At 43.1% G+C, this 27292-nt stretch overlaps 1 protein-coding gene across 5 annotated transcripts in view; it reads right to left on the reverse strand.

The window, feature by feature from the left end:
• Positions 1-4194: 4194 nt before the first annotated feature.
• Positions 4195-27292, reverse strand: part of CEP170B (centrosomal protein 170B) — a 58120-nt gene continuing 35022 nt past the window's right edge. For 3 of the 5 annotated variants that reach the window (XM_050336859.1, XM_050336856.1, XM_050336857.1), the window contains 11 exons: positions 25536-25724; positions 25232-25340; positions 22013-23785; positions 18502-18751; positions 16110-16269; positions 12347-12385; positions 11640-11783; positions 10737-10825; positions 10092-10185; positions 9120-9171; positions 4195-8418 (listed from right to left, as the gene is read on the reverse strand). In XM_050336859.1, the coding sequence (XP_050192816.1) occupies positions 8183-8418; positions 9120-9171; positions 10092-10185; positions 10737-10825; positions 11640-11783; positions 12347-12385; positions 16110-16269; positions 18502-18751; positions 22013-23785; positions 25232-25340; positions 25536-25724 (3135 nt within the window). In that variant the 3' untranslated portion in view covers positions 4195-8182. The remainder of the gene's footprint in view (positions 8419-9119; positions 9172-10091; positions 10186-10736; positions 10826-11639; positions 11784-12346; positions 12386-16109; positions 16270-18501; positions 18752-22012; positions 23786-25231; positions 25341-25535; positions 25725-27292) is intronic. The other 2 variants (XM_050336860.1, XM_050336858.1) reach the window with 1 other exon arrangement.

Raw genomic sequence — 27292 nt, forward strand, 5'->3', positions numbered from 1 at the left:
GGAAAAGCTAAGAGAAGCCAGAGGACAGGCTCAGCAGAAAGAGGCCTTTCTCTGGGAAGCTTAAAGTGTCGTGTGTCCTCTGCTTCCACTGGGACCAAAACACAAGCATTGACTCCAAAAAGGGCAAAAGTTAGAGAAAAGAAGATGATGGAGTAGATAGGACACTTGTCTGACCAGCCAGCTCTCTCCTGAATTTATTGCTACCCACAGATCACTTGTCTCTGGGGCCATCCCAAATCTCTACTAAAACAAGAGCTTAAAAACAAGGCAAAGGCTGCTGCCATTCCTGAAGACAGGTTACCAGAAAGCTGGAGGCAGGATCTGCAGCCAAGGAGAAGAGACAGCTCCAGAGAGCCAGCACACTGAAGTCCAAATCGCCCCCAGGAAGTGTCCCTGTCCCTCCGCTGATTTCAGAGGCTGAGCATCCCAACTAAATATTTCAGCTAAGAGCCTGCTTGTGTGCAGGACTGAAACCCTGGCATGAACTATGCCAACATAAATCACAAAAGCTCCCACTGACTTCATGATCGTACCACACAGGCAGCAGCACTTTTGTATGAAGTTCAGGACTTATTATTTATTGCTCCAATATCACCAGTTTATGTCAAACTGGGAGAGGCTGGGTTATATCAGGGGAAGAGCAGCTTCCAGAGAAAGGACCCACATTTCTCCTTCTTGGCAGCTCTCTAACCACTTGCAGCACTGATACATTCCATCCTCATCCTGTCCAGCTTGCAAAATCCTGCTTTCCTTCTGCTCACTTGATCTCACGTACCAGCCCAACAACAATTGTACATTTCTGACTTACTAGCAACATTGTGGTTTTGAGAGGTTAAAGTGTGGAATATGTGGGGAGAATATGATTCTATTTGACCAACTCAGGCAACTGAAGGAAGGAAAAAAGCGAGTGGCAAGTTTCAGGGCAAAGAAGGAATCTTCTTTGTTCTGCCTCTTCTCTATCTCTCAGACAAGGCTCTTTCTAGTTGCTCTGGCTGATTTGCCACCATCCCCCACGCAGAGTAAATACATCTCTGGCTGTATGGTTGGATGGCACTCTGTGGTTAACATACTCCCTCTAAAAAAAAAGCATGCTTGGACTCCAGTTTGTCAGAAGGGTGCATTAAAAGACACAGTGAAAGAGCTTTTTCTGCCTGTGTGGGAGATTTGTGAAGAAGAAACTGCCAGTTTAACACGTTCCCATCTCTGAGAGCTAATTATAGATGAAAACATCACTACCACTGCAGAGATTACTACAAAGCTACATTTTTTGTTGCATGAGAACAAGGCGGCTGGGCTCCAAACACCAGCAGAAGGATGGGAGGCAGGAACAGCCAGGGTCCTTACACTTGAAAAGAAAAATTATTTATACTTTGTGCCAGAAGATTGTATATTCAAATGAGCTGGGGAGGAAGGGGGGGGAACCCAAAAGAAGTAATTTCAGGTAATTTCAGTAATTTCAAGAATGCAGAAGTGATTCAGCTGACAAGCCTAGAGAAAATGTCAATAAAATTGTGATTTGTTCAGAATATTTTTTAAGATTTACTCAATTTACACTTTAAAAAAAAAAATCATTAAATTCACTAAAATATCTGACCATGGACTTAAAAAAATTTAAGTTGAAATATTTAACTTCTTTGGAATCATTTTATTCAATCTAAAGTTAAATACTAAATGCTCACCAAATATGTTTTATTTGGAAAAATATTTCAATTGAAAAAAAAATACAATCAGTGATTCGTGTAGCTCAAGGGATTACAGAGAGTCCTCTGCTGTATCAGTGCTGTCACTCCTCTTGTGTGGCACTCACTCTCCAGTGACCCCTAGGAAAGAAGACCTGCGAGTATCAGGAAAAGCTTCAGTGCGCTGTCTATCTTGAATATATCTGACTTTGTATTACAAAAATTAGACTCCTTCTCTTTGATTTGCAAAGTACCTGCCAACCCAGGACACCACTGGTCCGATGCAGTCCCACTCCTCATGTCCTCCTGAACATAAAGGGTATTTTTTTGCTATAGAGAGGTTGCTGTCCCTGAGGTGGTGTGTCATGAGATGTGTCATAATCCATCCTCTTCGAGCCTGCCCAGCTGTCAGCAGCTGGGAGGGAGATCCATTCCCTGGGAGAAACAATGCCCAGGAAGTGACCTGCTCTCTGTGGTTACTGCTCCTGCTAAAGCCACGGGTCCTCTTGCTGACACTGAACTTCCCCCATGCCTCTGGATCCTTTCTTGTCTATGCAGTGTCCCCAGGTGCCAGGTGGATGCTGCATTTTGGGTTTGGTTTTTTGTGTGTGTTTGTATTACATTTTTCCTTCTTATGGTTCCTGTGAGCTGAATGTTGACAGAAATGTCAATGTTGAACAAACCGTTTCTGGCTCCAACTCTTTTGGCAAGCACAGTGTTTTCACTGTAATTTCTGCTCAGAGGAGGAAAAAAGGCTTAATCAGGGTAGAGTCCTAGAGAGTACTATTTTCTTGTGTTCATTTTTCTCAGCCAGAGACCTAAGCAGCTGTTCCACTGAATTAACACACTTTTTCTAGGTAACTGCATAGGTTGTGCTCCCATGCACCAGTTCTCTGAGTTTTTGCAGGGTTGCATCCAAATGGTTTTATCCCAGAAAAACAACAACCCCCCCCAGCCAAACTGCCCACTGCTGTCCCACCTCAGCAGAGAAAGCTGAGACCAGCAGGGCTTTGCTCTTCAACAGTCCACAGGTGTCCTTACTGGAAAAAAATCATGGTCCTCTCCCACCACCTCATGGGCAGGACCCAACAGACGAGGGATCCTGCTGGATCTTCCCACAACATCAAAAAATAAGAACCTGTCTCCTCCAACAAAACTTAAGAGTTTTGCTCTAAGGAAGGATCCTGCAAACCCTGCTCAAGGCAAAGCCTTTGTGGTGTTCCCTGCTGTGCACACGTGGAAAAACAGGCTCTATTTCCCAAAGCAAATGAGGACGTTGGAGAGCCAGGCAGGCTTGCAGCTGAAGGCTCAGCAGGAAGATGCACAGAGGAGATCATTACTTTTCCCATCTCTCCTTTATTTTTAAACTCTGCCAGATAGCAGCTTTCATTATGTTGCAAATAGTTTTGGCCACAGTTCCACTGCCTCTTATGTTTATTCAGTCAGACTGTTAAAAATTAATGAAGTGGGTGCACTATTGATTTCAAAAGGGCACTTTGCACAGCATCCTGACTCAAACACTGCTCTGGATGCCAGGGGAGCCTGTGGAGAGGCAATATCGTGTGTAACCCAGACCTGTATTCTAGAGAACACAGAAAACCTTCTCTGCAGACACAGCACATGCAAACTAAGCTTCATAAAGCTTTTTAAGAGAGGTAGAATAATTTTTTTTTTTTAAAAATCCCTCCCTAAAACTTTTAAATATAAAAGGTCTCAAGTTCAAGTATCTAATGGAAAGGTCACCAGGGGATGGGAAGTCTCCCACTGATTCTGGGTTAGGGACTAATATTTTCTTCCCCTTTCTGTTTCAGTTACTGCTAGCAAAGAATGCCATGTTTTTATCAGCTGCTTCCTATAAGAGCTGTTCTAATGCAGAGTCTCACGTGGCACCAAGCAGGGTGGGGGAGGCTGGAGGCTGTGCAGGGGAGAAGGAGGAATTAATGTTATTTCAAAAGTGCCAGGAAGGATGCAAAGCCCAGACAAAACTGCAGGAGGGAAGAAGGACACTGGTGGAATGAAGGGAAAAAGTAAAAACAACACCAACTTCATAGACACACAAACTCATATATATATATATATATTTGTGTGCATGTAAGGTGAGAGCAAAAGAGTTAAGTCTAATAATGTTTTCCTATGATCATATACCTCCTGGGGAACCATCATATCCAGGCTGGATTCAACCACTGCTGTTAATCACAGCAGTGAAACAAAACAGTACTAAATCAAGTATTACCATACTGTACTCAGATGTACCACCCTCAGGTGAAGGGGACTGAGGGACTTCAACCCTGTAACTACAGAGAGGGGGAAGGGCACTCCTGTTCTTTTGGAGAGGGATCTGCCCCATCCACATGTTGGGTGTCACCAGGACTGATCCAGCTGCACTGTGAGTCTTTGGTTCCTGGCAATTCTGATTGCACCACACCTACCACCACCAGTGTAAACAGGCAGTTGGAAAAGTTAGTCCACCAAACACATTAAACACCTCCAAACTAACACACGAAATCCAGAATCATTGTCACATGATAAAAGAATGATTTATTAGAGCAACTTTATGATAAAATTATATAAAATAACAATTTGTTTTTTTTAGACATCCACAATATCACCTTGAAACAAAATGTACAGATACTGCCTATAATCCAAACAAAAATAAATTACCATTCAAAAAAAAAAAAAAAGAAAAAAAAAGAAAACAAACCAAAAGCAGAAAGAAATCAGGGCAGGAGAAACAAATCAAAATTATACACAGCATTTCAAGAGGGTGTGGAAAACAGAAAGTCATTAATTGACTCAAGTTATACAAATGTGTTTCAGCTTTACTCTCAGACAGCTCAGCTTGCATTTGTGTTGCATGCAAATGGAATGATCCAGTGAACAGTTGAGAACAGCAGAATCAGCAGCATAAACAACAGCAGAGAGTGAAATAGGCACAATTCAGCACGGGGCACATCAAAAGTGAACAGGTAGTTCTGTCTGGTCTTTGCAAAAGTTATACACATTTACCAACTTCAAAAATAGCTAGTGCGATCTGCAAAACAAGAAAAAACTAGCAGAGTCTTGCACTCAAATACTTTACACTTTTTCATCTCTTTTTTCTTTTTTTTTTTCTTCTGTCTCCTTTTTCATCAGTAGGCTGTATGTAAACATTCCACTAGTTGTACCTTTACTAAAATACTCAAAGATGATGCAGACGTCCTTTTCTCCTGGAGCACGACCACGACATGCCATGACTGCAGACACAGCCACGTCCTCGCTCACAGAGCTCGTACACATCCTTGCAGGAATTTACATTCACGCCATCAAAACAGAATAACAGGATTTTACATCTGAAAGCATCAAACTCAGACCACGGTCTTCAAGTATAGTGGAAGAGCTGAGGGCTGGGATTTTGAAAGGTGCTCAGGGCACCCAAAAGCATAGGGAAACCCAAAAGAACCCGAGAACTTGTTTCCCTAAGACTCTGAAAATCCCACCCTCCATTACATTTCTTTAGTCAGACACAAAACACATGAAAGCAGAATGGTGTGAGAGTGTCCCACAGGTCAGCGTCACCCCCGCCAAGCTCAGTGCAAGGCCCATCCACAGCTCGTGGAAGCCAACGGGAATTTCGTGCACCGATCCTGGGCCACCCAGATACACCACGACATATCAGCTGGGTTCACGCTGGAGTCACACAGGCAAGTTTCCATGGTTGCATACAGTACTGCTTGTAAGAATGAACAATCAGCAGAGGACTGGATAGCTCTTTGGCTTATCTGGAGCAGACAAGTGCAATGGGAGTACTTCAGAAGCGGTGAATACAAGAAAAAATATGTCGCGATTCATCCTTGACTAGCAAAACCACTTTAACTGCAAAGATCCAAGGATGAGCACTGTGTCAGGACACAGAAGCATTTTATAGTTTGGCTGAGTCACAAATAAAACAAATCAAGCTGTGCATCCTTCCCACCTTCACACACACATTTCCAAATTATCAACAGACACTGATTGTTGCATCCTTATTACTTGAAGAGGTACCACATTTTACAGGTTGATTTAATTGATGCAAGGTGTCTGTGGGCTTGCTCTCAAGTTCAGAACAGAGCAACCAAGGAAGAAAACCCCTCCCTGATGTGTTCATGAATCAAAGAAGAATCAAGCAATTTTCAAGTCAAAGTAAACAGAAGTCCCATCAAGGGCACGTTGTAGAGAAACAGAATCCACCAGCACGTAGGCATGAAGATGTGGAAATAACAAATGATGATAGATGTCTTAATAATTCACTTGTCTCTACAGCAAAACTGAAACTAAGAGCAACACCTTATATGTGAAGGTCCTTCAACTCCTAGTGAGTTGGGGTAGCACCTGGTCAGTTCAAACCCTAACTAAGAAGGGCTTGAAAAATTGTGTCTCATATGTCAGGAACAATACCACCACTTATGATATTCACCAAGGACACAGTCAGGTATTTCAAGAAAAGACAGATCAGAATAAACGACTGAATTAACACATTCAGTTAGTGCGTATATTACAGGCAGAACAACATCAAGGGCAAATTCTTTTTCTATTCTGCATTCATCTACGTGAAATCCAGATTTCCTCATGGAAGAGCATTTCCACACAAGCAGATGAGTCTTATAACCTACTGGAGATCTCAGAAGGATATTTGCACCTATTATTTACCAGCCAGTATCTTGCATGCTCAAAAAGAAACTAATGGCCTGTTGGCATACTCCCATTTTTGGGACCAACCCTGTCTCTGCTGAAATCGATGGAAAGCTCCCGCTGGCTGCACCAGGAAAGCAATCACGGTCTTCACTAGTAAGGTTAAACACTTTGTGAGCATCCCTATTTATTTAAATTATTTTAACAGGTTCCCACTGTTACAACATTCCCGCAGAAAAGCTCGGGTAACTACTGAAGCTAACTAAGGAATCCACTACTCACCCCAAAATATAAAGTCAGCACACAAGACGCAATCAAGCTTGGGAAACCATTTTCACTGGTTAAACTACATACTGTATGAGGGCAAAGTGGAACTCATCTGCTCACCTTTCCCTGTAAATGTATCCTCCACAGCTACAAAAGAATTTCTTTACCTGATTACTGTTTATTGACCTGGAAGAATGAAAAAGGAATCGATACAAGACAGAAAAAACTGGGAGCAAACACATTTGGAAGAGATCCCCTCAAAAACAAAACTTTTGTTCTTAGAGCAACAAAAATTGCTTAGTGTTTTGCAGTTAAATATACAAAGACAGAATACAAACCCCAACTTTTTTAAAATAAGAAATTGCTCAGTGCAACTGCGCACAATCCTCAGTGTTTTTGGGATTATAACAGACCAAAAATTGAATCCAGACAAAAATCCCAAACGTACCAAGTGCTCGACACTGCTGAATAGTTTCTGAAGAACACAACGGAATGGTGTTCTTTGCAAGCACTTTTGCATTGAAATAAATTCATAACAGAACTAGCCATAAAGATGGAGCTACATTGAAGCCATTATTTTTTCAGTGCTGTCAGGTGAACACACTAGTTCACAGCAACTGTGCAATTAAATTTGTTTCATGACCCATTGGAACAGATGTTTTTCCTTGAAATTAGCTAATTGCAAACATCTTAATCTTTGGCCCAGCCAAGAGTATTTGTAGCTCATTGTAAAAAACTCTATCCTTAAATTAAAAAAAAAAAAAAAAAAAAGCAGCTTAAAGACAACATTTGTACCGAAATCATGAAAATTTGGCAAGCTGAACTGTAAAATCTAACTTTTTGTACCCACCCCAAACTTTGGGTCTGAAATGTCATCAAAAATAGTAACTGTATTAGTCATCTTTACATTCGTACCTTTACTAACTGTCCCAAGAGAGAAACAAAGGGTCGTTCTGTCTTGTTTTGGTTTTTGGACTGAAAAAAGGGATGCACAACTTCAGTGTGGTTGCCTTTTTATGACTGCTGGAAATGAATTCTTACACAACTGCAGTAAGAGTTTCTCTCAGAAACTCATGATATTTATTGCACGATCGTTCTGTTGGATTTGCACACTGATTCCAACAGAGTTGTAATGCTTCGCTTGTACACTTAAAAAAACCCCTCAAACAAATAAACCCCAAACAAATATAGTACCAAAAAAAGGTGCCTTTTTTTCTTTCTTTTTTTTTTCTTAAATTGCGCCTCATTACAACTGAATAATTATCAACAGGCCAATGCAAGAACACTTTAGCCTCGGCAGTACTGAATGGAAAATATGCAAAGCCTGTCTTCTTATGGCACACTGGAAGAGTGAGTAATTTTGTAAAAATCAGTTTGCCTCTATGCTGAATGTGTGCTGCTCCACAGTGCTAGTCTTGTTTAAAAGGCATACACAGACTTTCCATTCACCCTCACAGCATAGATTTTTCTTTTTTGTGCAACGTGTTTGCAATCTAAACAACTGCTCCACACAAACTGTCCACAAACCACTCATACACAATACTAATGCGACAGTAGATTACAATATGACAGCAATACAAAATATTGTATCAGATCACGTATTTCTCTCCATCTGGAATGAAATTCGAATCTTGCAAGCTAGAAGACCCACAGTTCGATTTCTGAGTGTAGTTTCTCATCTGTGCTGGGGACAAAGTCTCCAGTGTGGACCCAGAATTGTTAGCAGTCCTGACTTTAGTGGCTGTAGATTGTTTAGCAGCAGAAGATGCTTTGTTACTGGCAACTATATCCAAGTTTCCAGTAGGGTCAACGATAGCGTTTATGACTGGGGAAAAAAAAAAGAAAGAGACATACACAGACATATTAGCAGCACTCAGCAAGGTTTCCAAACAGAAGGCTGCATTCATTTTAAAGGCAGCAAGAACTGCAGGTAGTACTTTTCTTCATTTAATCATGTTATTTTCCTCATTAGTACCTTCAGGCCCAAACAGCTTTAACAAGCAAAACCTCACCCAAACTTTCTGGTTAAATTGGAAAAGGCAAACTACAGCAGCCAAATGACAAGCTTTTAGCAGGAGCCTAAAATGACACCTGGATGTTCTTATGTCTTTATTAAACTTTCAGATGATGCAAGAGCTTGTGTTGCTTTTCCTACTGTAGAGCTCTGTGTGCAAAATTCAAGTCCAAAAAGTGTAGCACAGCTTACTGGCTTAAAGAGCTGCTAAATATTACTTCATCAGAACAGACCTGTGCCAATTTATTTTATGGGAATATGCTAATTATCACAAACAAAGCACTTCCACAGCAACAGGGTCCACATTTCAAAAGTCATTAATATTCTTAAAAATTGCCAGCACAAGATAAATCTACTGTTCATTCCATATTCACTCATCAGGAAGCACTGTGCTAACAAACTAAACTTCTGCATCCTTTGCCAGCTTTTACTGGAAAATCAGGTCACATTATTTTATTTTGTGCAACTTTACTGGCATTTGAGAGACAAAAGGAACATTTTAGATGACCAACCTTCAAGCTGTTTTTGAACTCGCCTGAGCTCCTTCAGGATAGAACTGATTTCCTAAAAACAAAAGAATCAGAATGGAAAATTAAGCAACAAAGTACTCAACTGACAGAGGAATCTAAGTCTTACTCCTTCTGCCTTATCTGATTAAGGAGATTCAAAGTCAGCCCCAACCTTGTTTAACAGACATGACAAAGCTGTGCCTTTGGTCAGTGCACAGGGAACCCTGCTCTGCATCATGTCACCAAGTGCTACAACACCACCCAGTTCACAGCCACAGTGGTTTTTAGATATGAAATGCTAGCCAGGTTAACTGTATAAAGGCTCCTCCTTAATATTAAATATATAAAGATATTTGTAAACTCAACTCCTAGATCAGACAAAGCATTTGGCCACATTTACACTGCTGTAGCACTGAACTACCAAGGTCTTGCACAAGGTTGCTTAGCATTAATCATATTTTCTGGGTCCACTACTGTACTTAAATCCTTACTGCCAATCTCCATCAAGGACAATTAAAGGTCATGAGAATATAAACACTACCCTGAGGCTGAATCACCTGAGTGAATTCAGCCTGAGGTGAATTTTTACTGCCCTAATATCAAATTGTTACAGGTGAAGAAAACAAACATTCAAAAGAAACACCTGTCTGAAGCTGTGGCAACCACATGGTAGGATATCTTTTGGTAAATGTTTAAATGAGGCCTAATGACCCTGAACTTCAGCATTTGTTAAGGAACTGGGTCTCTGAGGATGAATCTCAAACGAACAGGGAAAGAGTCTGGTGAAACACAACAGCTGAAGGAACTCACTTTGTCACACCTTAAAGACTAACAAAGCCCAGCAGTTCAACACACAAAAATGAACCATAAATTTCAGAAATGGATTTGAGAAGGGCCAGAGGTTGATGTTTTGGTTTCTTACAAAGCTTTCATGGATGAAAGTCTTCAGTATTTCCCTTCTCTGCATGGTCTTACCTTGTTTGAGGTCTTCAGAATTGGCACTTCATTTTCTGAATTGATTTTGGCCTCCATCTCCTCCCAAGTCCTTTCTGAGTTTTGAAACAGAATCCTGTACCATAAAAAGTGGAGCAGGTCTTAAAACGGCCATCCAAAAGCTCCTTGTTTAAAAGATTTAATTATCACAAGATGTTGCAACAAAAGAGATTAGTGGATTAGCAACCGGACAAAGGCCCTTTCAGCTGATTTAGGAACAATCCAAAGTCCTGTCCTAATTGATGTCTTCTGAAGCAACAACAAACTTTGAAAAGATTTCATAAGCTTGGTGATCTGCAGGTTTTTACAGAGCCTTGGTACAGAGAAGGAAAGAGGAAACAATTCACCAATTTTTCGCTGTATCTTTGCACAGGCAACATTTCAAAGTTAAGGCATCAACAGGCATTACAAATCCAGCATTACAATTCCAAAGGCCAAACGGATGAGAGAGAGCAAATAATCATACTACCCCAGGTCCACTACACAAAGAGAGTTTCCTACATCTGGAGTCCCTGCATCTTGATAACAAAACTTTCCAAGACAACAATGCAGTATGTTCCACAAGCAGCAAATCAACAAACTCACTAGCAAGTCACCATTTCAGGCCAGGGACAAAAAGTTACTTACTTCATTTTTTCAGCTAGGTTTTCTGTATTTTCACGTATTGTATGTGATAACTGGGACACAGGGTTCAACATCAGATTGTCGAAGATTACCTAAAATGTGAGGACAAATCAGAGAACTTTTAGCAGAAGTGGCGTATTACAAAACTGGATTTTTTTGTACAGTAAATGATCTTCACTGAAACATCATCATCTGTGTTGATGATACCTCAAGTTCAAGGGAGATTAAGATGATATGCAGCTTTGTTGCAGCAGTTTGGCAAAAAGGTTAATACTAACTCATTCAGACTTTATTTTCTAGAGACAGAGAGACAGTTGTCTGCAGTAACATAACTATTTAAGCAGTTGTGAAAGAAAAACACTTAAGACTTTCCAAGCCTCACAGATACCTCCCCTCCAAAAAACCAAAAAAAACACCAACCAACACGAGAAGCCACACAAGCAGTCTCACTGAAACTGTCTAATGTGATTTACATGAGTTCAAGCCACCATGTAACATTCTGCTTAACTAAAAACAACAAAACACAAACCCACCAAACCCCAAATATTCAAGTCCTGTGGCTCACCAGAGCCTCCAGTCTTCTGCCAGCAAAGCCCACATCAGCTGGGGGTACTCTGAACCTGCACCTTCTATCCAGCCTTGGCACCTCTCTACAGGAGAGTGAGGGATTGCTTCAAGTCAGACACAGGATAGGACCAGCACTAGTGGCTCAACCCACAGTCGCCCTTCTGTTTCTCTTTTTATTATCTTTTTAAATATTGTTTCTATACCCACAAGTAAGGGCTCTTGAGCAGTGAGGGTTTGTTTTTTTTTTTTTTTGAGTAGCCTCCTTTGGCAGAAAGAGCAAGTATACAAACAGCAGCTTAAAGCAATGCCATATACAAAGTAAAGAAAAAGGTGTCCTGCCTCCTCACGGTTTCTTGCCCTTGTTTTTCTTGAGGGATCCTCTTCTCTATTATCGTTCATATTTTGGTCAAAGTCCTTCAGTTCCGCTGATCCCGGAGGCACTTTCTGGTAGTTCAGACTTGCTTCTGGAATGTGCTGCACCAACTTGGAAACAATGAGTAACGAGTCATTAAGAATTAGTAGGGAAAGGAAGCTCACAGAGACTCACTGCAGGTATTGCAGATTTTTCAGGCAAGCCCAAGAGGTACACTGAGTCATTTAGGTCTTGTTCAGACAGGTATGGGCTCGTAAGCAAATTACTAGACCCCAATCCTGCAAGTGTCTACCCACTGGAGTCATACCACAAAACTCTGCAGGGATATTCTACTTTATAATTTTGAGTCTTGAGCACATATTTGAAAAGTACATCTTTGTCTTTTTTGAATTTAGCTAATATTCAAAAAGGCCCTGTTTTCCCATATCTTGTGTTTTAATATCTCAATGCAACATTAGAGACTAACACTAAAATTAATCAGAAACCATTTAGTAACACATGAAAGAGATGAAAAAGCAATACAAACCCACTTATAATGCACATAATTAACAGGAAGAACAGAAAAGACAAGACAGCTACTCCTGTTTGGTTTACTGACAAAAACTCTAAAACAAGGGGAAGAAAATAACAGTGACAAGACAGAGATACAAAAATAATGGGATGGAAAGTGCACCTGAGATGGATATGCCAGCCGAAAAGATCTACGAGCAATCTGTGTTAAAACAGAAACAAAGAGGTCAATGCTAGTGAATGACTGTGACAGCAAGTATCAAAGAGAACACGTGGTTTGGGGTTATTTTGGGTTGACATTCCCAAAAGCGCATTCCTGAGGGCCAGCACTCGGTGCCCACCCCTGTCATGCACTGAAGCCCAAGGAGGTCCTGGTCACCAACCAGTTCTGCAGAGGTGGTCTCAGGCAGATCCCCAATTGCTTCAAAATGGGCTGTGCTGAGTAAAACCCAGAGCCCTCTGAGCACAGAGAAAGGGCCAGACTTACAGTCCAGGAGGCTCTCTGGTTGGCAGAGCACACAGCTCTGGTGAGGAAACCACGTGCCATCCAAGGTCCAGGCTCCCCACACTGTACACAGCAGCACTCGGGTTATACACAGCCAGAAGGTATGAGATATTATGGTGCAGGGGCACAGCAGCCAAAATGTTTAGCTAATAAGCTTTTCTTTTTGAAGTAGAAACAGGAAGTTAGGCTGCTTGCAGCAGTGAAACAGTGTCAGAAGGGAATGAGGTTTCTACAGGAACAGTCCTCAGCACAACCAGCTGAAAACATGGTAAGGGCAGCACCTGCTCCACCATCACCAGGAGATTTTTGGACATGACCTGGTTTCTTCTCATGCTTTCTGTTCTGTCACACCAGTAAGCACTTCCTCTTGCCATACCAACACTCACACTGAGTACGTTAAACAACAACTTAACGAAACATAATTGGCTTTTTAGTTTTTCCTGTATCATTATCAACTTTAAAGAAAAACAACCAAAAGGATTTTAATAAGGGCTAAAATGTGCAGAATTGGTGGGTGATTTGGGATGACCCAACTTGACTACATTCACAGCAGCTGAGTTCAGTTTGATGGCTCAGCTCTGCAGAAAACTGGGTCCTGTAAAACCTACACACCCACAAGCCAAGGCTTCACAAACAACCCATAGCTTTGGTAAACAGGAATCATGAAGGTTTCACCCTTCCTGAACTCCTTTTTTTCTTTTTTTTTTTGGTTCTGCTTGGGCTTGTTTGGTTTTTTTGATTAATTTGTAGTAGTATTCAGCTCTGTATGCCAAGAATCTAGGTTGTTATAAACTATACAGCTGAGGCTACAAAAACAAACAAGAACACCCCAAACATGCACTGGGGAAACCAAAAACCTCCCTGGCAAACATCCAAGCCAACACTGGACCTGAAAAGACAGAACATGAAGAATAAAGTTGAAATCTAAGCCTCCAACTTAACTTTTAAGAGGACACTCATGATTTTAATCTTTAACCAAGCTTCTTAATAAAAGTAATTTAAAAAGCAGTTCATTTGAGGCTGAGAGATGCCGTGCCACACACTGGTCTGAAGTGAAGCTTCTGATACAGCATTAAACACTCAAAAGTGATTCCAGTATCAGTGCTTATTTTTCCTGCATTTCTTCCCTCTTTATTGGAATAGGTATAAATATTTAGTAGTAGAAAATCAAGAGCTAGCAGAATGGCATACTGCATGAGACAGAGCAGGATAGGAGACCATCACACACAGCAAACTCTTCTTATTCACATACTTCTTTTTAATGTTTCAATTATAACTATTATATAGTTATAATTGAAATATATAGTTATATATAATTATGTAACTATATACTATTATAACCATAGTAGCTATTCTCATCACTATGTCCTTTCCTAGAATATTTAATATAAAGCTATTTAATAAAAACTCACAAAATTCAAAGTGCTTCACATCACACACACTAATTCTCAGATATTTCCTAACAACTTCCCTGCATTAAGCCAAAATAATCATTTTAGCACAGATTCAGCACCACTTTTAGACTGTGGGAAGCAGGTCTGCTGATTTTGGTCTAGTTCCAAAGATGAGAAGTCTATTTATTAAACCCACACCAGTTTATATTGCTCCCATTCATAACATGACCCCCAAGCTGCACCACTCAGGATCCCAAGCTATTCAGGAATCCAGCTCCAAATCCCAGTATTGGCAGCAGACAGTCCTGCTGATTTAACCTGTTCCTGGCTATCACTAACATAAGGCAGCAAAGCTTACACACTGGGGCATTTTGGGTGTAACTCAAATGGCCTCCCAGCTGCTGGTCCTGCTGAAATCATGGTGCAGTCCAATCCTATTTGGAGTGAGTCTCATTAGAAACCCTTTGAAGTGTTTTTAGCTACTGCTACCTGAACACACCAAAGGTTGTAGCTCCCGATCTGTCTTCAAAGGCTACCACCAGTGATTCTTTGTCCTTTATGTCACTGTAAGACCTCAAAACCTGCTCTAGCAGTGGGTACTGCTGGGAGTATTCCCTACAGCACAACACAGGCCTACATCTGCTCTCCTCACCATTATGAGGGACTGACTGGCATGTCCCACATGGCAGCACTGCAAAGCCAGTGAGGGAACCCTCAGTTCACCCAGATCCAAGCAATCCTGGATTTGTGATTCTGCCATTCAGCATCACAAGCACGCACTTTGTAGCCCATCATTTTGCACAAAGCAGAAACACTGTGTTTTGCAGGTGACTTCCTCTAGTGGCTAGGGACACATCCCTGTGCCTGAGCTGACATATGGTTGTACCCTTCAGTGGCACTTCACAAAAAAAGTGGGTACGTTGCTTTTCCTTCCCTGCTTTTCTGGAAGCAAGAGGGGGCTTGCTTTTTGCAAGCAAAACGTTTCATCTGCAAGTCAGGAGTACGGTAGATTTGTCACCTTTACTGCTCGAAAAGAACAACACAGAAGGCAGTTTTGCAGGCGTGGCACTTCCAAGGAAACAAAGTAATGTAACACTTTATCTCAGAGCACGGTCCCAGGGCCGCCAAGGACTCTCTTGGTAGAATAACAGGTTTGTTCTTGAGCTTTGAACCCTGCTTAGGATGGGTCTGCAAACCTCACAACAGAAGGCCAAGAGGACCATCTGTATTTTTTTAAGCCCATGCTGCTGGTAGACAAGAGGGAATTTGGATTTAAACAGTAGCAAAGAATTTCACTTTAGCAGCTGGACTCTGGTGACCTGGCAGCCAAATGTGAGCTGAGCTGGTCCCTGCGCTGCAGCACTGCTGAACCAAATTAAGAAATTGCCTCTCTCCTCCCCAGCCCAGTGCAGACAAACTGTGCCTCCCAGTCTGGGAGGAAGCCACAGCTTCACTGAAGAGCTGGTGGACAGAACTTCCCAAGCTACTGCCCAGCTCCCTGACCGGAGAGTGGAGTCCCTGCCCTCACCCACCAATACACAGATGGAGGGAAGGGATCCGAACAACACCTGCACAGCATTTCAACAGTCCTGGCAGAAAGGACACAGCAGAGGTACAAAACACACAGCTGACACGGAGCATGCATCCACAGCACATCATCAGTGCCTTGTCTGAAACACAGAGGAAGGCTCTGGCTCCCTGCACAGCAGCACAACACATGCCCTCCATCCTGTTCCTCAGATGCAAATTTCAGCAACCAAAGTCCGACTGGAAGCCTTGAGAGCCTTAGAAAACAATATGATTCCCACCCCTTGCAAGGCTGGCTGTGGCACAGAGGACAAAATAAAGAGGACCCTAAACAGGCTGCAGTCAATCTTTCTGGTGGTGTTTTTCAGGAGGATGGGTGATGAGGGTTTTTCAATGCTGCAGCAACTGGGGATGCTGCCCTGGTCTCCCACCACAACCATGCCCCACGTACGTACTTACTAGAATTCAGAGGCAGCGATTTCTGTCATTTGGGATCTTACCTCTTCTCTTGCTGATATGGTGGAAGCAGGAGTGTTGGGCACAGAGCTGAGGGAGGTGCTTGGTCCCGTCCCCGACGAGCTCTGTGAGTCCCCATCTCCAGCAACATCGTGAATCTCTCGAGCCAGGATGGCCACATCCTTCACCAAGGTCTGGCTGAGCCTAAAGCACAGGCAGTGAAGCAGAACCATTAGGACATGTGATGCAACACGACACGTATTTGCAAAATATAAAAAGAGGAGCCACAAAAGGTTTGTGGGAACGATGACCTCTGCAGAGGCTACGGAAAGCAGGGCATTTTGGGGTGCTTGGCAGGGTGCTGAGAAACACTATCTGTGTATAAAATAAATCTGCTCTTCTCCTGAACCCAGCTTTAAAGTAGATATTTGATATAAAGCAAATTCTTGTGACTACACCCTACTAGAAAGTATTGGAGACAATCTATAAAGAAGTTTTATGTTATTGCTCTCCCCCCACCTATCCACTCTATTGCCTTCTTTTTCCTTCCATTTTTTAATTTTTTTTTTTTCCAAATAGAATACAGTTAATTTTTCCTCTTGGGAGTTCTTTTTTTTTCCATTAAAAAGTCCATACAGTGGGAAAAAAGTTTCTTCTTTTTTACTTAAAGAATAAAATCTCAAATTTGCTTTCCTTCTTCCTGGTGATCTATAGACTGAAAAATCACAATATGCCTCCACATTCTCCAGAAGAGCTGAGGGATTACCAGGGTAAGCACAGCATACCTTAGAGGGATCTGGTTTTCAGAAACCATGTCTTGGAACTTCAAGGCCCTTGACAGGTGTCCAATTAACACTCAGTAATGGTAGCAATTTGTTCTACCTGCTCTAGATCTCAAAAACAATTTCTAAGTCTCTGGATTGTTGATAGCAGAGCTTTAAGAAAACCCTTCAGACCAGAAGCAGCTGTTGTGGTAATTTTAAAAGAAAACTTTCAAGAGAAAAAAATAATCTTGCAGCTAGTCAGCTTCATCTGAAAGACACTTTCTTCTTTAAATTAAAAAAAACCAAAACCTTATCATAGAATCACATAATATTCTGAATTGGAAGGGGCCCACTAGGAAAACAAGCAATGTGATAAAACTGTCAGTTAATCAAAACATTTCCTTGGAAAGAAAACGCATAATCAAACTAATAGAAACCAGTTTGAGCTTCCGTGCCTAAGGTACCCCCTCTCTGTGCTGGTGTGGATAGACCTGCAATGGAACACTTCCATTATGTGATTCACTTACTGTAAACAAGTAGCATTTTCCCTTTTAACTCTCTCTGACTCCTCCAAACCCCTCCCAGTTAATTCGGGAGCAGCAAGGGAAATCAGAACTGCAATTACCAAGCAGACTCTGTGACCGAGCCCTGCAACGTGCAGCGCCAGACAAGTCTGACGCAACCATTTATTTATAGCTGCCGCGAGCCGGAGCTCTCCGGCACTGGGAACGCTGGTGGGAGGGAAGCCGGCATCTCCCACACACACACGCTTCGTGCAGCACAGGTAATGCAGCCTGGTTGGAAGGCTGACACACTTTCTAGCAGCTTGACAGCAATTTTCAGGCAAGAAAAGCCCTTTTGAGGTCATTGCGGCAGCGCTGAGGGTGACGTGGAGATGCTGGCCAAGAGCAGACAGAAGACAGCTTCCTCAGTCAAAAGTATTTCAAGTATGGCCAGCACAATGGAAGACCAGTATTTCTGGAAAGCTGGCATAACACAGTTGCATATTAGAGATGTCAAACCTCAAATGCCACTGTTTAAAAAAAGGAATCTATTTGCTTTACTGCTGAGGTCCTCCAGGCAACCGCTGGACCACCAGTACACAGTCAGTCCCGTATCCAGGGACAGCAAGCTAAGCAACGACTCATTTATATACAAGGTCTAGACAGATTTGGATTCAGTTGTGTTAAGCAAAGAGGTTTCTGCCCTGCAGCGATTACTTACTGCTCCCTCACCAGCTTCAGGCAAAGCAGCTACAACAGTTTACATATTCAGCCTTTGCTAACCCATTTGACTTCCTCTGCAGAGAATTAGGACAGTTCACACCAACCACACCGTGACTTCCAGCAGAAAGCAGAGATAAGCAGGTATAAACAGTTAGATCTTCTGACAGACTTCCCACAGCTTAAACAAGAAACAAACCAAGATACAATGCCTTGCACTCTGACATTTACTAGAGAGAAGGTACAACCAGCACATCCTAGCCCAGGCTGCAAAGGTTTATGGAAACCTCCCAAGTCTGAACAAGTTGATGTTCAGATGTAAAGAAGATGGGGGTACACAAACAGGAGAGAGCCTCTCCTTCTACCTCCACACCTGGGTTTGTTTTGAACACCAAAGAAAACTCAACCTATTTTCAACACATGGGTCAACACATAAAGCCCCACCTCACCTGGCTATTTCTGCTATCTCTGCTGTTTGTGCCATGAAGTTGTAGGGGTCAGGGTGGTCATCAAAATCTTCGTCATCATCTGTTTCTCTGCTGTTGTGCTTCTGCTTGCCCAGCCCAGAGCCACGCATCCTCGGTGTTTGTGTGGCTGTTGAAGTATGGGAGCATTTGTGTTTAGGGGAGCTGTGATTTGAGCCATATTCCTCCTCCGAAGTAGAAGTGTAATCTGAACCCTGTGGTCTCCGCCTTGATGCTTATAAAAAATGAATTGGTTTCAGACCAAGGACAGTAGTAAAGAGTAACTACAAAAGGGCAAAAAGGTAACACAAAACTAGCCCAAGAGCACAAGGAAAGGAGAGTTTCTGTGCAGATTTTAAGTTTAAACAGTACATTCTCCTAGCTTATTTCTGTGTTGAGCCCCTGTATGGCTCCCATTCATTATACAAATTTAGAGTGGGAAATGCCAATGGAAAATCAAAATGACTCTGTTAATGACTCCAGTGTAGTAAATTATTACCACAAACTTGGCTTTCCATGCACAGAAGCTCTTTGTATAAGTAGCACACATTTCAGACTCCTCATAGTCCCACAGAAGTCCTTGTCTAAAGAAAGCCCAATTTTCAAGCCTGAAGACACCTTTCCAATTAGCTGCAAGTACAAGCAGAAGGAGGGGTTTTTGAGTGAAGAGTAGACTGTGGTGCTTGGTGTTATTTGCAGGAGTCCACACCCCCGTATTCACCTCCTGCCTCGCAATTCGCCATTAATGACTCTACAAGAGTGTTCACACAGTCAGGACTGGCTCCAACCCTTGGAGCCAAGTGGAAGCTGCACACTTATCCCAACCAGTTCTGCAGATCTGTAGACACCCAGGTCCCTCCTTGATTGGGAAGTATCAAGGTGTCCTTATTTGAAAACTGGGCCCCCAGTGTTTGCTGCCTTGCTACACTCTCTGCTACACCAATACCGCTTCATTCCCTACTATCTTTCCCTGGAGAACGAAGACCCACCTAACACAGAACCAGCAGAGTTATTTAAAAATTGCAACGTCTAAAAGCTTCAATGTGTTACCAAGACTATTGTAACACTGATAAACTGCAAGTGAATTAAGGCAGCATCACAGATCATACAAACAAACCCAACAAATTTAGCATATAAGATGCAGGTAGAAACTAGAGATTGCTGTAGAGTGAAAGAAGTATTCCTGGACATTGCTATCTTACCTACAGCTATAAAAATGCCTTGGATTAGAATAAATTTATATAGATACAGAAAAAATAAATTTAGCAGAGTTGGATCTTTTTTTAAAAAATGCAGTTTTAGAATCAAGAGGTCACCCTGTCACTGAACAGCAATTTTAAAATGGAAAGACTGATTTTCCATCACTGTATGCCAAGGGAAAATCAGAATCAGCTCCCTCAGTATCATTTAAATTACACTGAGTAAACAAATTGTGTACACAGAGGAGCAGGGGGGACAGGCCCTTAGCTTTCAGAATTGGTAACCTGGATTACTCTGATGTTATCTGTGCATTTCACAGGAAGTGACTTCAGGTGGCCCAACAAGATACTGGCATTTCTTGTCTCATGGCCAGATAGTTCATGCTGTTTCTCCACTAGCAAGATTAACTTTCTCCCACTGGGAGAGCTGGGAACTACTGTGGTTAGCTAAACACTTAAAGAACTCCTGGAATAAGTCAGCCACATCTGCCTCCTTACCACCAAGGCTTGATGCTCACTGCTTTCAAGGGCTGTTGTACCATGCTAAAAAAAATGTCTTGATGGCACAGTGCAATAGTCCAATTTATCAACATTTCACTTTTGTTCCAGGAAGGGAGTTCTAGGTGTTGATTCACTATATCTACAACAGCATTACTATAGGAACATGCATCACACAACAGTAAGCACAGTGAAGCACGAAACACACACTAGTGTGCACTTAGAGCTTGCACAAGGTCCACAATCCTATCAAGGAATTAGGAGGTTAGTATTTTAAGAGTAACTAATTCAGCGGAGGGATTAGCATCATCTGCTGCAACTACAGACAAGGAAAGGTGTTAGCATGCTGCTACAGAGCTCTGGAAATCAAAAACCAATTCATTTGAATAGAGAACTGGCCAACACTTATCATTTTTCTCCAAATGATTTGAAGTCTGTGGTCCAAAGGCAGAGGGAGTGCAAAGAGTGCCTCCTGTTTGGAAAACTCTGACCACATTATTTTGCTTTAAATTTGTTATTGTTTAACAAGAAGTTAATAATAGCATCATCTCAAAAAAGGCAAGAGAAGAGACTGCACATACTCTTTTAGCTTAATCACATTCTGATTTACATGCATATACAAACGTGTAAGAAAAAAATCATTACAATTAAAGGGGAAGCTGGATGCACTAAAACAACCCCAATCAAAACAAGCAGCAAATAACATTTTTAGCATGCAATAAAAATGAATAATGCAAGAAGGATAATTACTTCAGCTGTATGAAAATATATTAAAGGACATATCAAGAACTCCAAGACACCTTACAAAATTACAGAACTGCTGAAAATAGCATCCCTCTCAAAAGGACTCAGAAATCCAGCCAAAGGGGTTCTTCCTGTCCCTTTGGCTACCCATCATTCCTAAAAACTAAGCAAACAGATCTGCTTTGCCACATCCATGGTAGGTTAAAGACTACAGGTATAGACCTGGAACTTAGACCAAAGTTGTCGGGGACAATCTCCCACTAACAATTACCATTCTGGAGTTGTCATCTGAATTGGGACCACCTCTTAATTAAAGGCTGATTTCAGTATGGCAAATGTTGATATTGTAAGGGTTTGTTGAGTGCTCAGCTACAGGGTAAGATAAGACCCCAAACCTCTGCCTCATGGAAAACAGGACTGCACACCTGCCTTACCTATGGCAAAAGTGAGTGAAAACACACAGAAGTGAGAATTTCTTGGGGCAATCAACGTACAGTGTCCAGCCCCATGTTCATATTTACAGGAAGAACAAGGGAACAGCTTTCATAACACAGGGACATTTATTTCTTGTTCTTCTGTTTCAGACGCCTTCAAACCTGCCACCTTGGACATCAGCTGTCACCAACACCATAACAATAGCTCTCTGGGAAGCAAACTTTGAATCTTAGAAATTAAAGAAAAACAGGAACAGAACAGAATTCCATGTAGAATTGTAGCCATTAAATTTTATGTTTTTAACAAAAAAAAATGGCCAACATGCCATGGTCAAATGGCAGCTGGTTGTTCAAGAAACAAAGTCACTGGAGGAAAAAAAAAGTAGCTATTTGCGACATCCTCACAGACAGCACCACAATATCATCTCACTGGGTATGAGAGATGCTCTGCTGTCTCCAAACCCAGAGGAAATCTCAACATCCGTGCTGCTAATTAATGCAGACTCCTGTACTCACCAGTGCAGCTCCTGTACTACTGAGGTACCAATCCTTGGCAACCATGTGCAGCCTGCAAGTCAGAAAGAGGGGAATGTGGGAGAAACGTAAAGCAAGAGCACTTACTAGATGAGGAGGAGTACTTGACACTGCTTGAACGGGTCCTGCTGAAAGGCTGCTTGGCAGCAGCAGCAGCTGCTGTTTTCCTCGCCGCGGCTCTGACCTCGGAGACACCTGTCTTCCGATAGGAATCCACACTGCGGCCCGAGAAACCCGTCCTCGACTGCGCTGTCTCGGAGTCACTGGGCACTGTAAATGAACCTGCCCTTTTCCTTGGCATGGCGAGGATGTCCAGCCGGGAGAGCTTCTTTGTCTCCGTGGGCTGCTTGGGGCCCTGAGCGGTGGCGTCAGGGTTGGAGGCCGTTTTCTCAGCATCGACACATTCATTGTCCGAAGCATCTCCGAGCCGCGCACGGCGCAGCTTCGAGGCCCGTGTGGGCCGCGGGGTGGATAAACTGTTGGAGCGGGTGAGAACCTGCTGGATTTTCTGCACATTGGAGGTCGTTTTGCTCTGGTCCTCCTTGGTGGCCTGAGCGTAAGGTTTCCTTCTGGGAACCGGCCGGGTTACCGAGTGCTCTTGGTCAGACACGACCGCGTCAGGGACGGACAAGTAGGGCAAGCTCGAATTTCGCTCGTCATCCGTGAAGTCGAGAGACCCTCGAGTCCCAGCGCTTCGCTTCATCTGGAAGCGTTTGGTGGCCTCCACACGGTTTGATGCTTCTGGCGCCTGCGTTTTCCGCTTCTCCGTCAGCCTGTCCCGAGCGCTGGGCTGCCCACACTGGTCCTGGATGGAAGGTGTGGAGGAGGATTTCTCCTTCTGCAAGCTTGCGACCGCTTTGCGTTTCGGGGCGCTCGTCGGGACGTTCTTGCCGCTCACCAAGCTGACCGTGCTGGCAGTGTCTACGTCTGAGTCCCCTGACAAGGAGTCCTCCAGCTGACCAGCAGTTTCTGAGGGCTCCAGCTGTTGGCTTTGACTAAGCAATTTGGCTTCCAAGGCTGCCAAGGCAGTTTCAGTGTCCTTAAGAAGAAGATGAGTCTCCTGACTGAAGTCCATATGACTTGATCGAACAGCCTCTAAATCTTTAAGCAGAGGGTGACTTGAAATATGTGGGAGTTTATTTTGAGGAACACTGCTGCTTGATTTATCTTTGGTAAAACTTTCCTGTCTAACAAAAGATGCTGTTTCCTTTCCTGACACGTTTTCTTGATCTTGAGGAAGACTCTGATGAAGGGAAATAACAACTTTTCCAGCCGCATTTATATAAGCGCTAACATCTTTGACCGGTGGCTTTCCAGCAACTGGTGTGCCAGCACACTTGAAGGAAAACTCCTGATCCTTGACATCTTTGTCTGCTTGAGTATGGGACATGCTCAGAGAGAGCTTGGAGGGAACTCCCACATCATTGCTGTCATCACCAATGTAGAATGAAGTAGAAACTGGCTCACTCACAGCTCTCACATGTGAGATCCGTGAGGCTCCTGGCTGACGGCTCTCTGATCTATTGCCTTCCCCCATCTGCTCTGGCATTTTATTGTTCTCTTTATATTTCTTGCCTTTTTCCATGCTGAAGCCATCGTCAGATCTGCTGGCATCACTGAGGCTATCCGGATCCAAGTCTTCTTGGATGAAGAGGCGGCTGCTGGGATCTCCATAGGCTTCCGCGCAGTGGTCCTTCACGATGGTTCTCTTGGTGACCTCAGAATAGGACTCCTGGCAAACCAGGACCGTGGGCGTGGGGCTGTCTGATTTATCGCTGGGTGGGAGTTGGGGAAGAAGGCGCCTTGTTCTCGAGGGCACAGAGTTTTCTGGTTCCCCGGGTTTTGGGGCTACACCACTTTCTGAAGAGGATTAAGTGGACAACAATCAGCTATTGTACACCTATGCCACTTATTTACTTCCTTACTTAGGAAGAGCTTGATCCTGCAAAGTGCAAGTCCACAAAAGCAGTCCCAAGATGCACTTAGGACTAAGCTTTTGCGTAATATGAACATCAACAGGGCCTGGCTGCTCCTTGCTCCCTCAGGTTTTTTGATACAGACAATATACCTAATTCCTTTGCTGAAACACACTGCTCAACACCTCTCCTCTCTCCAGGTTGGATTTCAGATCCGTTCTCCCATAATATACTTCTCTGTACAAGCACATACTTCAGAGGATAATTGCACAGCTGGCACCTGCCTACCACCAGGCCACAGGAATGAGTTGAAAAGCCATCATACATCAGTGATCCAGTGTTTTAAGCACCACTCTACACAACACTGCCCATTTGACTAAATAGGTGGTGTTTTTCACACTAAGAGTTCTCCTACAATCACATCCCATGGCAAATTCCCAGGAGAAAGACCCTGTAACGTTTAAGAGGCTCTGAATTAGAGCTCACTGCCCTAGCGTGGGTGGGCTTATCAGCAAGGACACATTCATAGAAAGAGCACTCCTATTTCTCCCATGCCGCTGGCCAGGACTCCATATCTGACACCACCTTTAAATACCAGGATAACTGGTTATTTGGCTATGGTCTATGGTAATATTTCAAGGACTCCGAGAGTCAGGTTCTCAACCGGTGTGAAAACAGTAGCAGTGACCTCCGAAACAATAGTTTCTTCTAATCTTTACTGGATCTATCTATAGCTGTTGATGGCAAGAAGGTAATGACAGCACTTCTAAACAAAAAAAGTTGAAAACATTTACAAAAGCCAACAAAGTGTTTTTCACCTGTCCTCACATACCAAGAAGACCAAGAGGGTCTGTTAGCTGTCTTCCCAGTTATGATAGGAGTCTGATCTTCTCCCACTCCCTTTCTTCCCTCCATACATACTTTTCTGTGATGATCTCCATGCTTCAAAGCTGCCACTCAACAGCAAACCCCAGAACACCCTAAATTCTCAACACAGCCAGACACAGGAGAAGCACACCAAAAAAAAGCACAAGTCAGCAACTAACTCCAAGGCAACTTGCAACTGGAATCATATGCCAGTCTAAAGAATCACAACTCAGGGCTAGTTAACACCCAAAGCCTTTAAGATCTCTCTCCTTCCCAGGTGCCCTTCAGTCATGTCAAATTAACATTTAAGAACCTCTTGGATGACTCCAAAATGCAAACCAGAGGCTCTCTCTGTCTTCAATCCATTGGGAACTATTCACTCCGTCCTTCCCATTCCCCACTACACCACCTAAAACAGAAAATAAGCCACAGCCAGCTGGACAGAAGCCCCTAATTTCTGCTTTTTGTATCATCCTGGCTTAGACTCAGCTTTCTTCAGACAGCAATGTTGGATGAGACTTACCTGCACTTCCATCACCCTGCCCAGAGACAGATCCAGGCTCAGAGTAACTGTCCGCAAGGCTCGCCCACCTGGACACCCACTTCTGACTCCCTTGAGATGCTGCAGACATCTACAACAAGGTAGGGAAGACGATGTCAGAAAGAGGGTTTGTAAACAAAATCCTACCCGCAAAAACCTCTCCTCTCATACACATATCACTCGGTCTGCTCAGAATGGAAATCAAGCTACACGTCACATTTACATCCAGACAGAAAACCCACCTACCCCTCCACCATCCCAGCAAATCCACCTGGACTGCCCTTACCTGCGCTTCAGCCTGGGACCCACTCACAGCTTTTGAGGAAAACGCCTGGAGCAAGGGTGACTTCTGACTAGTGCCATTTTCACTGATTAGATGCTGATGAGAACCGGAGTCGTCTTTTTCACCTTTAATTATTGGTCTAAAGGCTGAAGAGATTCTGGAAAATTCAGGCGACTCAAGAACGCCAAAAACCTGAAAAGGTGTTTGCATGGGAAAGATTAAACCCAAGAAAACAGAAAAATATTACCCCAAAATCCAAACCCATGAAACAGTCACACACAAACTCTGATCCCAAAGGGCCAGAAACACTTGCCAATGCTTCAATATCAACTAAATAAATCATTGTCTTCTGTACTCCACAGCAGCAGCTTTAAATACACTTACAGAATTCCATTCACACTCACCTTTCCTTTCTCCCTCATTATTTAGGTGTGTTGCCTTTAACAGTAGCAACTTTCACTGAAAAGCAGCCCCTTTTCATCCCTGAGAAATCTGACGTGTCAGGAAAGCTATTTACCAGCTCATTTGTGGAGAATTAGAAATTAAAAATAGGAAAGCTCCAACCCCAGGGTCTTTCATAGACTGCAGCAGCGAGTGGGCTGAGCAAAGCAGCCTTGCACTGCCACATGAGGACCTGGGAAAGGATACACCTCTGAGATGACTGAGTGTTTGAGTTGCTTGGATAGATTCCCTCTGGAGATAAGCGGGCCTTCCTAAGGGGGTGAACAAGACCTATGCCTTAGAAGGGCTTGTTTCCTTTCTCTGACTACAAGAAGTTCAGAGGAAGATACCATCATGGAAGGTGCCTTGGCTGGGCAGAGTTTGCCAATAAAGGTCTCCACCCTCACCTCTGTTAAAAAAGTGTGTGGGCAATGGTGGGGGGATAAAAAGCAGAGACACCTCAGAACCTAAGCAAGTCCAGAACTCATGTTTTCCATCTTCCTGGGCAGAAACTCTGAGGTGCAGCTATCAATTGCATCAAGTCTGTGGCACAGACCAGAAGTGTGTGGCACAGGACCAGAATCTGGCCGGTTTGCCTGCCCAAGTCACATGGCTGCCAAGACCACTCCCCAGAAATACTTGCATTTTTGTAGCATTTTCCTAGTCATCTAGGACTACTAGTCATCTAATGTCAGGACATTAGATTAGTCATCTAATGTCAGGACTAGGATCTTGCTGTGGCCTTAAATACCCTGCCCTGAGAGCTTCCGATCACATTTCAAACAAGATGCAAGGAACAACTGTAATAAACAAAAGAGGGAAGCTAGATCCAGGCTCACAGAACACTGTATACAAAGCTCTAAACCCAGGTTCAATTAGGCTTGCTTTAAACCTCGCCATCCTCCTGACTACACTTCACTAAATCTTCATAGCAACTTGCCAGTTTTGTTTTCATAATAGACCGCATATGAAAGTTAAACCTGAAAATCAGCCAAACTTTGGTTTGCCCTGCGGTTGCTTAGTTGGGTGGGTTGTTTTTAAGCTTCTCCCTCATCTCTGGGGTTTTGTTTTTAGGCTATCATTCACTCTGCAAACATGTATAGATCCATCTAGGATTGCCTCTGCCCTAGACCACACCCTTTTCTTTCTCATCTAGCTGCCTCTTGCCCTGCCAGCAAGCGCTGCCTTTCTAACCAGGCACAGCCAAGTACAGAAACACCTATCACTAAGGTTTATGAAGGATGAAGAGTACCAGCCCTTGGCATTTCCTCTGGCCTACCACAGGATGCTCCCATCTTCCTAACAGTGGGCAGGAGGTG

This window comes from Myiozetetes cayanensis, unplaced genomic scaffold, assembly GCF_022539395.1.
Source record: "Myiozetetes cayanensis isolate MyiCay16 unplaced genomic scaffold, myiCay2020 scf6-25, whole genome shotgun sequence".
NCBI classification, from domain to species: Eukaryota; Metazoa; Chordata; class Aves; order Passeriformes; family Tyrannidae; genus Myiozetetes; species Myiozetetes cayanensis.